The sequence below is a fragment of the Armigeres subalbatus genome, chromosome 1, assembly GCF_024139115.2.
Source record: "Armigeres subalbatus isolate Guangzhou_Male chromosome 1, GZ_Asu_2, whole genome shotgun sequence".
NCBI classification, from domain to species: Eukaryota; Metazoa; Arthropoda; class Insecta; order Diptera; family Culicidae; genus Armigeres; species Armigeres subalbatus.
The window spans coordinates 89,244,375-89,258,457 of record NC_085139.1 but is presented as its reverse complement, the minus strand read 5'-3'; the positions used below and the strand labels follow the sequence as shown (position 1 = coordinate 89,258,457).

Here is a 14,083-nt window from a genome sequence, read left to right as displayed (position 1 = left end):
GATAACGCTGTATAAAACTGCAGTGAATAGAAAACATTTACCATTTTGCAATATTAGTCAGTGGATTAGTTATTTTTTAAATTACTTACTCCGTTGTACCTTAAGGATGATCTTGTATATGGTACAACTATATGGAATACAAGCAAAACAGATTTATATGCCAATTACAATCACGAAACCATTCACTGTCACCCCACACATAACTGGTTCCATGGTGTAATGGTTAGCACTTTGGACTCTGAATCCAACGATCCGAGTTCAAATCTCGGTGGAACCTGCGGGAAACTTTTTTTTTCGCTTCATTTTCGCAAAATTTATTAATGCAATTTAATGTTTACTCATTTGAAGGATCAAAAATGGAAGAAATCTTTTTTTCGCAGTAAGGTTTGCGGTAACATAAACAATAGCACGCTATACATTTATGCCGTGTAATAATAGTTTAAAAAAAATCGAAATTTGGCTCACCTACAACCCACCGATCAATATTAGTTCCGCAGTACGAGCTGAATAAAATATTTATATTAGGCTACGTTTAGACAGGGCAAGTGAATTGAACATTTCGCTCGAATTGAACGTCTAAACATCTTTCAACTCACTTGAAGAACAAAAAGACAACTTTCTTCAACATTATTCTCTACAATGTTTAACTTTCGTTACTACCTTGTAAGTCAATATTTTAAATTTAAAAATAATATTCTTTAACTTATGTATTAAAACGCTAACTTAATTAAAGTTTTGATTCAAAAGCTCAAAATCTAGCAGCTAGCTATTCACGCTATTTCCGATCGAAGTTATATTGCTACTTGAACAACATTTGTATTTACTATGGCTGAAACTCGATTATGCAGTTGCACAACATGTGATTGAACATTTGTATGATTACGCCTCACTTCAAAACATTTGTTTATTCGGTGTTCAGATGTTCATTTCAGTTCGAGTAAACGAATCACATTTATAGCGTTCCATATTTCATTGATGCTAAAATTAGATATAACTTTCTTATTAGATCGATATAGAAGAATCAAAAGCTAACGTCCCGCATACCAAATCAAGCATCGCTTCCAAATGAACACTAACACATTCACATTTTTCTTATTCGATTTTTCCTGAAACAAACAACTTTGACAGTTTGTCCTCTGTTTAGTTGCCTTCGTGTGGTGCCGAAAAAATAAGCTCTTGTTTTCTGGCACAAAAAATTCGTTTCGTATCGGTTTAAAAACAACATCGCAGAATTCAATGTGCAAAACAGTGGACCAAAGCGTTAAATCAAAGAGAGGAATCTGTTCAAGGATACGGGGAGTGCGATACATCACAGCATCGGCACCGATTCCCCTGTGCCGTGGCAAAAGCCCAGCAGCAAGCTTCCCCGCCCCCATTTTGGTTGTCAGTCTAATGTAAACAAACCGTTGCCTGCCATTATTGCGGTCGGTCGCGGAGAACAAGAACAGACGGAGAGGGTTCTGCTGTTTCGGAGAACGGAAAACTCGGAATTTTCTTCGGTTCCAGTGGTGTGTTGCCGGCCATAGCCATCGGCCCGCATAGATCTCGATGGATCTGACAATCTACAGTGATGTGTGAGTGATTTTCCCCAAAGGGATTCCGCTGAAAAGGGTAAGCAACTTACAGATTTTTTTTCTCGTTTTATGAAAATCAATTCGATTGTGTGGAATGTCGAAATAGACCGAACGAGACCCCCGGGTCGTACTGTAGATTTTGTTTCCGGGAGACAGAGCTGGTTCCTATTTTTCATCCGGCAACATTAGAACCAGTCAATCGACAGCTGCTCGACATTATCATGGAGTGTACCGACATCCAGCTGACGGCAAACAACGATTTCCCATCTTCAGCCTGTCAAAACTGCCTCCAAGTGCTGCAGGAATTCTACCACTTCCGAAGGAGAACCAAGGAGTATGATCGTATCATCCGAACGAAACCAATCGTTCGAGTTGAACCGGAGGTGTTGATTGTCAAACAGGAGCCATTAGAGGACGACACACTGGAAAGTGTCCGCCGGCAGTACTTGGCCGATCAGCAGCAGCAACAACAGCGTCAGGACGAAGAAGAAACCGAGGACGCTGATGAAGACGAGCATGATATCGGAAGTGGTAGCAGTACGCTCACGGCAGATGAAATGCGTGATGAAGAATTTCAGCATCCCAACTTGGAAGCCATCTTCAAATTTCGTACCATATCGACCGGTTCGAGTGGTTCCAAATCAACGACAGCAACGGGACCTCCAAGCAGCCACTTGGAGGATAACCGCTGCATGGTGTGCGGCGAGAAGTTTACCACTCGCGATTCGTGGATGTCGCATCTTCCGTTGCACGCCAGCGAAAGACCTTTTCAGTGTCATATTTGCCTGGCGCAGTTCAAAACAAAGTACGTACAACAGAATCACATCAAAACCGTACACGAGAATATTCGGAGCTACCAGTGCCAGGTGTGCACCGATCCGATCCGCCAGTTCAAAAGCAAGCGCACCCTGGAGGACCACATGCGGTACCACACCGGCGAGCGGCCGTTCCTGTGCAGTTTATGCAACGTTAGTTTCTCGTCCGGCAGTGTGCACCGGAATCACATGTACCGGGTGCACCGGGAAATGCGCAAAAAAGACCGCAAGTGCAGTTACTGTGGGAAAGAGTTCGACCGGATACTGGATATGAAGCGGCATCAGACCAGCTACTGCGAGAAAATCATCGGACGGGCCATGGCTGAGAGGCTTTAAGAACGGAACGCAGGAGAAGAAGGAACGATTGAGCTATAGCGAGAACGAGGGACATTTTAGGATAGTTCAAAGGGAAGCGAAGGAGAAAATTATAAAACTATATAATAAACTTATACCTACATATATTATAGATTTATATAGTGCATAGAGCTAACCCCACGTAAAACAAAGATAAAAGAGTATAGTTTTAACTAATAAAGTAGATTGTCGTCGATGTATCAAAAGCATTAAGTGTTGATTGCTTTGCAGAAAAAAATATATCTTTTGTGTTAAGGAAAACCTTGAATTGCATTTGTTGGAAGGACCCCAGAGCTACATTGCACAACTTTCAAAGGTGGGTATGTATGAATAGGTAGTATGGATCATGATGCACTGCCTTTCTTTGTGCGAGTTTCGACGAAGCGACAGCGGACAGCGCTATTACATGCTGATTTTTTTTTTATCATAGAGAAAGTGCAAGTGAATATTAAAATATTTCAAGCTCGAAAGTGTTTGCCTAACAAAGTTCGGTGATTGTGGAGAAGATGTATTTGGGCAGCACGCCTAATTTTTGTCATATAATAACGATAAAAATATGCAGTGCTAATTTTTCTGCGATCTGGCTCCCCGGCTTCCCCTACATACTTTGTTTATAACACGCTTTTTATTATTTACGGTAGAACGGTAAGAAAAGGACCCTTCATGTTTGAATTACGAAATAACGATTTATTATTGATTCAATCAGTGTTTTTTGGCCTTTCTCCTACACTAGCGAAAATTTGATAGAAGGGCTATATACCATTGACTCAGCTTGACAAATTTAGGTGATGTGAGCAGCCGAAAAACGAACACACCGAGGAAGAAAAAAGAGTACGAAGAACAAGTTATTAGTGAGGCGCAGGAAAAAAATGGAGCAGAGCGATATGCGGAGGTTTTATGAGTCTATCAATGGCGTGCGGAGAAAGACAACGCCATCTCTTGGCATGTGCAACGACACTTCGAGACTTTGTTGAATGGAGGAACTGACGGTGCATTGGTGAACAGAATAAATATTAGCGACGATGGACAAGCTGTGGAGTCACCTACACTAGATGAGGTTAAAAAGCTGTTAAAGATCTGAAAAACAATAAGACTGCGGGGAAGGACCAGGCTCCGGCTCAACTTCTCAAACACGGCAGTGAGCAGCTTTATGAAGTTCTGCACCATATTATGTCGAAAAAATGGGAAGACGAGGAAATTCCTGCTAGCTGGTTGGACGGCCTCATTTGCCCTCTATTTAAGACAGGGCACAGACTGGAGTGCGCCAATTATTGAGGAATAACCCTCCTTAATTCGGCGTACAACATTATGTCCCGTATTCTGTTCAAAAGATTGGGACCGCTTGAAGAGTTCTTCGTCGGTGAATACCAAGCAGGTTTTCGTAAGGGCCGATCAACGAAGGATCAACTGTTTACCCTGAGACAAATCCTTGATAAATTCCGGGAGTACAACTTGCAGACACATCATCTGTTTATTGATTTCAAGGCGGTGTACGGTGTACGAATTATGGGAAATTATGCTTGAACATGGTTGGGCGACTTCAATGCGAAGATCGGATCCGACAACTCGAATCAAGAGCGCATTATGGGACGCCATGGTCTCGGAGAAATGAGCGAAAACGGAGAGCTGTTCGCAGAATTTTGTGGTAATAACGACATGGTGATCGGAGGATCGCTCTTTCCTCATCGACCTGTTCACAAGGTCACGTGGGTCTCCGTGACGGCTTTACAGGGAATCAAATCGACCACATCTGCATCAGCCGAAAATGAAAACGGAGCCTTCTTGATGTACGGAATAAACGTAGTGCCGATATCGCTTCTGATCATCACCTCCTCATCGGCGAAATACGCCTGCGCATTGCGCGGATTCGTCGGCAGGAGGAAAGAGTTGGACGACGATTCATCACACGCCGACTGGAAGATGCCATGGTGAAACGGTCCTTCGTTGAAGAACTGGAGACGCGTGCTGCAGATATTCCGGAAGGTGGCAGCGTGGAAGACCAATGGACCGCCATCAAGAATGCCTTCATCACCACCAGCGAGAACAATCTGGGCGAACTACGCACCCAGATAAAACAATGGATCACCGATGAGACCTGGAGAAAGATAGAGGAGCGAAGAGAAGCGAGAGCCGCGATAGAGCGATCGAAACCAAAGGAGCCAAAGTCTTAGCCCGTCAACCATACGCGGCTCTTGAGAAGGAAGTATTGGAAGGAAGCTTATGTCGACGGGACAAGTGAGCGTGGGCAGACTCTCTGGGCGACGAAGGAGAGAGAGCCGCCGCAACCGGGGACATTCGCCTCCTCTACGATATCTCACGACGCTTAAGCGGGGCGAAGATGAATGCAACGATGCCTGTGAAAGACGCGAATGATCAGTTATTGACCGACCCAACTGACCAGCTGAAACGAGCTCCATCACTGCTAGAGATTCAAACAGCCATCCAAAGCATGAAATAGAATAAAGCCCCAGGGGTCGACCGCATATCAGCCGAGATGCTCAAAGCTGACCTCATGACATCCGCTTAACTACAGCATCGTTTATTTCGTATTATCAGGGACACCGCAACTTTCCCGGTCGACTGGATGCAAGGTATCTTAGTGAAGGTGCCCAAAAAGGGTGATCTGACTGTATGCGATAACTGGCAAGGCATTATGTTGCTGTGTTCTGTTCTCAAAGTTCTGTGCAAAATTATCCTAGCCCGGATTCAGGAGAAGATCGATGCGACTCTCCGGCAACAGCAAGCCGGATTCCGTGCCGGAAGATCCTGTGTGGACCATATTGTCACGCTCCGCATCATTCTGGAGCAGGTCAACGAATTCCAAGAGTCCCTTTACTTGGTATTCATTGACTACGAAAAAGCTTTCGACCGTCTAAATCACGAGAATATGTGGGGCGCCCTGAGACGCAAGGGAGTTCCTGAGAAAATCATCGGCCTCATCGAGGCACAGTACGAGGCCTTCTCGTGTAGAGTGCTGCACAATGGGGTCTTGTCCGACCCTATCCGGGTCGTAGCTGGTGTGAGGCAAGGATGTATTCTATCACCGTTACTGTTCCTCATCGTAATCGACGAGATTCTGGTAGATGCGATTGACCGTGAACCAAACCGCGGGCTGTTATGGCAGCCTATAACCATGGAGCACCTAAATGACTTCGAATTGGCGGATGATGTTGCACTCCTCGCGCAACGGCGCTCTGATATGCAGAGTAAGCTCAACGACCTTGCCGAGCGCTCCTCTTCGGCAGGTTTAGTCATCAACGTCAACAAAACCAAATCGTTGGAAGTAAACACGGTGACTCCTTCCAGTTTCACAGTAGCCGGGCAACCAGTGAAGAATGTTGAAAGCTTCCAATATCTTGGTAACCAAATGGCGTCAGACGGCGCTACCACGCTCGACCTATGCGCACGGATCAAGAAAGCAAGGGCTGCCTTTGCGAGTTTAAGAAATATCTGGAAAACAGGCAGATAAGTGAACGCACCAAAATACGAATTTTCAACTCTAACGTGTGTACACTCAACGGCTGCAGGTGTTCATTAACAGATGCCTGCGGTATATAATTCGGGCCTGGTGGCCTCACAACTGGATCTCAAACAACGAGCTCCATCGTCGTTGTCACCAGAGGCCGATAGCAACAGAAATTCGGAATCGAGTGGGGCTGGGTCGGCCACACTCTACGTAGGGGCGGAAACGAAATCTGTAAACAAGCATTAGACTGGAACCCAGCAGGACATCGCAGCAGAGACAGACCCAGAGGCTCATGGCGGCGAAGCCTCAATAAAGAAATAAAAGAAGTCGACCGAAATCTAACCTGGCAACAGGTTAAAGCGATAGCCGGGCAACGCTCAGGATGGAGATCTTCTTTTTTTACTTACTTACTAAATCGCATAATCACAAAATCGCATATGCTCCTGGAATTTGCGGACGATATCGATATCATCGGAATTGATCGCCGTTCCGTGGAAGAGGCTTTTGTGCCAAGGATGTTAACGATCATTCAGTAATTTGCGTTCGATCATTTAGTAGTTTGTCAATAACACATTCCAGAAGCTGAATTTCAAATCATGTGGTATGGTGGACTTCTAGTGCGAAGGTTTTTCTACAACTCTGTCTAATGATTCGTTGTTTGAATTCCAATAGTAACGGAGTTCTAGCTATAGTTTCAGTAACTTAGACTAAATGATAACAAAATTCCAATCATTTAGTTTGAGTTACTGCAACTAGCCCTCTAACTCCGTTATTAGTTGAATTCTAATAACGAACCATAAGGCAAAGTTGTAGAAAAACCTTCGCACTAGAAGTCCACCATACAACATATTTTTAAATTCAGCTTCTGGAATGTGTTATTGACAAACTACTAAATGATCGAACGCAAATTACTGAATGATCGTTAACATCCTTGTTTTGTGCCTTTTAAGAGGGAGACAGCGAGGATTGGACTCACGATCAATACCAGCAAAACGAAGTACATGGTCGTTGGCAATCAACGTGGGTTCATTAGTGGTGGTGGTAGCGAAATGGTGCTGGATGGTGAAAAATTTGAAGTGGCAGAAGAATGTGTGTATCTTGGAACATTAGTGACGTGCGATAATGATGTTACCCGCGAGGTGAAAAGGCGTATTGCAGCTGCAAATAGGGCTTATTACGGATTTCGTAACCAGCTTAAGTCCCGTAGTCTGCAAACGAAAACAAAACTCGTGCTGTATACTACTCTGATTCTTCCGGTGGCTTTATACGGCCATGAAACATGGACGTTAAAGGAAGCTGATCGGAGAGCTTTCGAAGTGTTTGAGCGTAAGGTGCTGCGGACAATACTCAGCGGTAAACAGGAGAACGGTGTCTGTCGGCGTCGCATGAACCACGAATTGACCAGGTGTATAAAGGGCTGGATATTATTAAGCTTATACAACACGGCAGACTACGGTGGGCTGGTCACGTTGTTCGTATGCCGGAAGAACGTCAAGCGAAGATAATATTTAGTAGAGAACCCGGAAGAGGCCGCATGCTTCGTGGAAGGCCGCGTACACGATGACTTTTTGCAGTTGAAGAGAACCTGAGGGCGCTCATTGTTCAGGGCGACTGGAAGGGATTGGCCCAGGATCGAATCCAGTGGAGAAGAGTACTCCATTCGGCGTAGGTTCATCGAAGAGCTGTAGCCCATCAAGTATCAAGTAAGTGTAAAGGTAAGACACACTTTTTGATACTTGGCATAACATATCCAAATTTCTTGCAGTAAGTTAAATTGTTTTCCCCAAGGGAGACAGATTGGAAAAAAATAAAAATAAAATATATTTCACCATTTTAGATTTTTTTTATCAATCTTATTAACGCAGTAGCAATCGCCCAACTCTCTCATCAAAAAGAACGCTCCGAGGTGGCTGCCGCGGTCAAATACAACGAAATGGATAGCAAGGCTAAAGCGTTATTGGTGGGCATCTTGTCTGACGAGTATCTTGGATGTTCCGGGATTAGGCCGCTTTAGAAGCAATGTGGAATCAGGCAAAAAGGAAGATAAGGCCACATAAAGCAAATTAGCAAAAAAAAGCAAAGCAATGCAAATGTAGCAAATTCTTCCAAAGCAGTGGGATAATTGCGAGAAAATTTCGTGTGAGAAAGCGTCGGGAAGATCGTGTTTAAGTTTCACTCTGGATCGAGTCATCTTATTAATACGTAAGCCCATTTTACATTCCTATAATTCGTATACCAGCTGGTGATCATAAACTTCGGGAAGGATGTTCAATTTTAGGAGGCCAAACAAGTGGGTGTTATCGAAAAAAAAAGTGGAATTACACTACATGTAAAGGATGTAGTATATCAGTCAAAAAATTAGCAAAAGCATGAATTGAAGTGTCATGGTCAGGCACACTGAAGTTGAATGGTAGCGTCAGGGCCGGATTTAAGGGGGGGGGGTCATGGCTCCGGATTCCGGCAAATCTTATGTACCAAAACCAACCTTTTTTGTACATTTTGGGCCCCCCTTCCGATTAAATCCGGCCCTGTACAGCGTACTTATATACAGGTACGAGGAAATCTATACAAGCTTGAAATAAATATTGTCCTATCGTTTATGGATGGTTTTGATGTCTCAGGTTTTGGTTATAGCTGTAGTAGATAAGATCCTGTCATGAGCTATCGGTAATAAACAAAACCGGAAGTTCTACAAAACGATCGGCGGCATACAACAATATAGACCGCGTAGAGGTATGGACAATTATGGACGAGAACAGCCTGGTGAAGATTTCGGGCGAACACTCCAGTTCGTTCGAATCGCGCCGGAAACTAAGACAAGGTGATGAATTTTCGTGCCTGTTGTTCAACATTGCACTAGAAGGTGTCATGCGGAGAGCCGGGTGTAACAGTCGGGGTACGACTTTCAACAGATCCGGTGTTTATGTTTATTTTGTATGTACATTTGGTTGTCTTATTATTATTATTTATTCAGACTAAGGCCGGAGTGGCCTGTGCAATATATAAGAGTATTCCCCATTCGGCTCGGTCCATGGCCACACGTCGCCAACCACGCAGTCTACGGAGGGTCCACAAGTAATTTTCATCTTCCACCTGATCGATCCACCTTGCCCGCTGCGCACCTCGCCTTCTTGTGCCCCTCGGATCGTTGTCGAGAACCATTTTAACCGGGTTACTGTCCGACATTCTGGCTACGGGCCCGGCCCACCGCAGTCGTCCGATTTTCGCGGTGTGAACGATGGATGGTTCTCCCAGCAACTCATGCAACTCGTGGTTCTCCACGTACCGTCCGCCATCTGCACCCCACCATAGATGGTATAGATGGTAGCACTTTCCTTTCGAAAACTCCAAGTGCGCGTTGGTCCTCCACGAGCGTCGTCCAGGTCTCGTGTCCGTAGAGGACTACCGGTCTAATGAGCGTTTTATAGATTGTTAGTTTGGTACGGCGGCGAACTCTATTCAATCGGAACGTCTTGCGGAGTCCAAAGTATGCACGATTCCTGCCACTATGCGTCTCCGAATTTCTCTACTGGTATAATTTTCGGCAGTCACCAGTGAGCCCAAGTACACAAATTCTTCTACCACCTCGATTTCGTCACCACCGATGCAAACTCGCGGTGGGTGGCTCACATTGCTTCTCTTGAACCTCTTCCTATCATGTACTTCGTCTTCGACGTGTTGATGACTTGTCCGATCCGCTTGGCTTCCCTCTTCAGTCTGATGTAGGCTTCCTCCATCTTCTCAAAGTTACGTGCCATAATATCTATGTTATCGGCGAAGCCAAATAGATGGACGGACTTATTGAAAATTGTACCACTCGTGTTAATCCCTGCTCTTCGTATTACCCCTTCCAAAACAATGTTGAATAGCAGACACGGAAGACCATCACCTTGCCGTAACCCTCTTCGCGTTTCGAAGGTACTCGAGAATGCTACTAAAACTCGAACTACGCACATCACCCGATCCATCGTCGCTTTGATCAACCGTGTCAGTTTATCCGGAAATCCGTGTTCGTGCATTAGCTGCCATAGCTGGTCCCGATCGATTCTATCATATGCGGCAGAAGACGATGGATAGATGATGCGTGGGCACGTTGTATTCGCGGCATTTCTGCAGTACTTGGCGAATGGCGAACACCTGGTCCGTGGTGGAGCGTTCGCCCATAAAACCCGCCAGTTACTGCCCCACGAACTACGTTGCAATTGGTGCTAGTCGACGGCATAACATTTGGGAGAGTACCTTGTAGGTGGCGTTCAGCAATGTGATTGCGCGGTAGTTGCTACAATCCAGCTTATTGCCCTTTTTGTAGATGGGATACACGACACCTTCCATCCACTCCTGCGGCAAAACTTCCTCCTCCCAAATCTTGGTAATGACCCAGTGCAGCGCTCTAGCCAGTGCCTCACCACCGTGTTTAAAAAGCTTTCCTGGTAGTTTGTCAACCCCAGGGGCTTTGATGTTCTTCAGCCGGCCAATCTCCTCCTGAATTTCCTGGAGATCCGGAGCCGGTAAAATTATGTCCTGCGCGCGTTCTCCCAGGTTCATCACCATACCGCCATCTTCGTCTGCCACATCGCCGTTCAGGTGTTCTTCGTAGTGCTGCCGCCACCTTTGGATTATCTCACGCTCGTTCGTAAGAAGGTTCCCGTTTATGTCCTTACACTGACATATCAGGCTGTGGAACGTGGTCCTTACATGAACGGTTCAATTTCTCATAGAACTTTCGTGTGTTATTAGCGCGGTACAGCTGCTCCGTCTCTTCACGGTCTCGATCTTCCTGCTGGCGCTTTTTCCTCCGGTAAATCGAGTTTTGTCTGTTCCGCGCCCGTTTATATCGTGCCTCGTCAACCCTCGTGCGGTGTTGCAGCAATCTCGCCCATGCTGCATTTTTCTCTTCCACTAACTGCTCACATTCGCCGTCATACCAGTCGTTTCTCTGATCCGGAGGCACCGTGCCAAGTGCAGCGGTTGCGGTGCTACCAATAGCGGATTGAATATCTCTCCAGCCATCTTCAAGAGACGCTACGCCTAACTGCTCTTGGGAGTGCCACTTCCAGCTGCTGCGGGTATCTTTGGGCTAATTTACCGTCTTGTAGCCGACCAATGTTAAGCCGCGGCGTCCGACTTCGACGCGTGTTGTACACCGTCGAGAGTTGTGAGTGCAGGCATACTGCAACGAGGTAGTGGTCGGATTCAATATTCGCACTGCGGTAAGTGTGGATATTCGAGATGTCGGAGAAGAATTTACCGTCGATTAGAACGTGATCGATTTGTTTTTCCGTTTCTTGGTTAGGTGACCTTGTGGACCTTGCTGCATGTGACCTTGTGCATATTTTTGCGGGAAAGAAGGTGCTTCGGACTACCATTCCGCGGGAGGCTGCAAAGTTTGCGGATGACGATTTTGACGACCCGCAGTGGGCATCCATCGTATGTCTGCTCCAGCTGTGCGTAGAACGCTTCTTTCTCGTCGTCGGGTATCCCTTCGTGTGGGCATTGCACTTTGATGATGCTATAGTTGAAGAAACGGCCTTTAATCCTCGGCTTGCACATCCTTGCGTTGATTGGATGCCACCCAATCACACGATGTTACATCTTACCCAGCACTATGAAACCGGTTCCCAGCTTGTTGGTGGTTCCACATGTGTGGGGAATAAAGTGAGTCCGAAAAATGCATTTGCGTTTGTTGGTTACATTGATGGATAAAGTGGAACGTATTTCTTATTTCATGATAAAAATAATGGAATAAACTAAAATATTTAAAAATGACATTAATAGAAAAAATGATAACGAATTTGAAATTCAATCGTAGTTGGCATTTGAAATGCCAGCATACTAAGAAGCTAATGAGAAGAAATTTGAAATTCAATCTCAGTAGGCTGACAGGAACGGTGAAAATAAACGATCATTCAGTGTTCTGTTTTTGAGGCGTGAACATGCGAATTATCCTTCGGTGTTCCGCGCTTGTTTTCGTTGGTGAGAGGCAAATCGAAAGACGGATTTGCTTGGCTACGACACACAGCTTTGATAGAAAGAAGCCGCTCGATGCCCGCTTTTCCACACTTTCTGTCCTGTCCAACCGATTCCCGATTTGCAGTTCCATGTTCCAAGCTTCCAATCGTGATCCTTTATTCGTCGCCTAGGTCTTTGCCGATTATATCGAGTCGCATTATCTCTTATATTGTTCGTAATTATTGGTTTTCCAGGCGGCTTATTGGGCCTGCGCAAACCTCCTGTCTCCTCGTAGGACCTTCGTGTCATAGCTGTTTTGTGTTCCACCTGACACCAGGACTTGGACTTGTGCGCTTTGAGCGGCACACGGTCGCTTTGGTGGGGCCTACTTGCGGATACATGCAGCTTTTTATAGGAATTTAACAATTCAACAAACCCCACTACATCCTAGGCAAGCCCCACAACTCGCAGATGGCCTGGGGAGGGATCGTCAAGCCCTTGGACATAGTCCCTGCTGCCCCTACCCTACCCCTACTACCGTGGACCCCCGATTATTTGAACGGTACCTCATTCAAATTAACGGGGTTCATTTTTAATTTGAACTTCTGGTTACTCTATTTGCATAAGAAAAACTGGATTCTGGCTGCTCTCTTTTCTGGTTTATTTTAATTCTGCATTCCGTTTCACGATGTTCCATTTTTTTTTTCTCGATTCCACATGCTGAATGACGTTTGAATTATTTTTAATTTGAACGTTGTTCAAACGAACGTTCAAATTAAAAAGTATTCAGATTAAAAACGGTTATATTACCGGTGGTATACGGTATTTTCAAAATTTGGGACCCTAAATAAGTCAAAGAATTTACTGAAACATTAAAGCCAAATATAATTTTTGGCGAGAAAAGTCATGATATGTTTTAATATAGAGCTTAAAAGAAAATATCTTTTGAAATTGATTTTTCTTAAAATATTCCAATAGGAGTATATTTTAGCGCGAAAGAAAGGCAACCGATTTTAGTTGAAAAGGGAGGACACGAGGACATATCCTCCTTTAGGATACCATATGGTCACCCTAATTTAGCAAGTCTACTTATATAATGAAAATAAAATATTATAGATAACTCACCCCATACTGTCATTGAAAGCATTGAATTTTTCTGAAAATAGTGTAAATAGAATAAAGTTAGATAATTTCGGTTTCAAACATTATGTTGATAATAATAACTATTATTCATTTATTCGATTTATTCAGAATAATTCATTTCACAAGCTGCTTACACTTTTTTTGGGTTTGCTTGCAACAAAACAAAACTAAAACTTGTTGCAAAACAAAATTAAGCTTGTTTCCGTAATGTTGGCAGCGATTTTCAAAACAAAAAGACCGGCTCAATGAAATGATGGGAAGAAACAAAATATGTATTTAATACCTTATTAAACCTATTATCGTTAAATAAGGTATATCTAATTACTTACCTATTGCTTATAAGTTGATGCTATTAATTACATTCCACGCTATTATAGCATTTTGTTGGTATTACATGAACACAATATTTTTTCTTCATATCACTTTTCCTTCGAACACTACACAATACGAGTACACACAGCAAAACTAAAGACTTTCACATAAAATTCTAATATAGGTAGATTCACAAAATACTAAATTTTTATATAAATAATATGCAATTCATTTCGATTGCTATCAAAACTAACTTTAGTGATTATTATCGTTAATTTTGCACTTCAAACTCGAACGCAAGACGCAACACGTTGATTGCCCGCGCGGACGCACGTAGTTTCAGAACTAAAAAGCATTTTGTTTATTTTTGTAACCTTTGTATTGTAACACGACCAATGTTGTCGTGCGACAGAGAAGTGATACAAATAAAAAACTACTCGATTTTTATGTTTCCCCGCATATGTGCAGTG

General features: G+C 44.1%; 1 protein-coding gene and 1 non-coding gene across 2 annotated transcripts; both read left to right on the top strand.

The window, feature by feature from the left end:
• The first annotated feature begins 205 nt into the window (after positions 1-205).
• Positions 206-277, top strand: Trnaq-cug (transfer RNA glutamine (anticodon CUG)). Its single transcript has one exon. It is a non-coding gene; the product is annotated as a tRNA-Gln (tRNA).
• An 850-nt stretch (positions 278-1,127) lies between these two features.
• Positions 1,128-3,004, top strand: LOC134221510 (zinc finger protein 211-like). Its single transcript, XM_062700735.1, has 2 exons — positions 1,128-1,574; positions 1,681-3,004. The coding sequence occupies exons 1-2, from the start codon at positions 1,549-1,551 to the stop codon at positions 2,723-2,725; spliced, it is 1,071 nt and encodes a 356-aa protein (XP_062556719.1). The 5' UTR covers positions 1,128-1,548; the 3' UTR covers positions 2,726-3,004.
• Positions 3,005-14,083: the final 11,079 nt, after the last annotated feature.

What these genes read in the sequence shown, in the direction of transcription:
- LOC134221510 (XM_062700735.1), top strand. Translation starts at nt 1,549, where the DNA reads ATGGATCTGACAATCTACAGTGATGT. An exon ending in CTGACAATCTACAGTGATGT is followed by an intron (nt 1,575 to 1,680) that starts GTGAGTGATTTT and finishes ATGTCGAAATAG; the next exon opens with ACCGAACGAGACCCCCGGGT.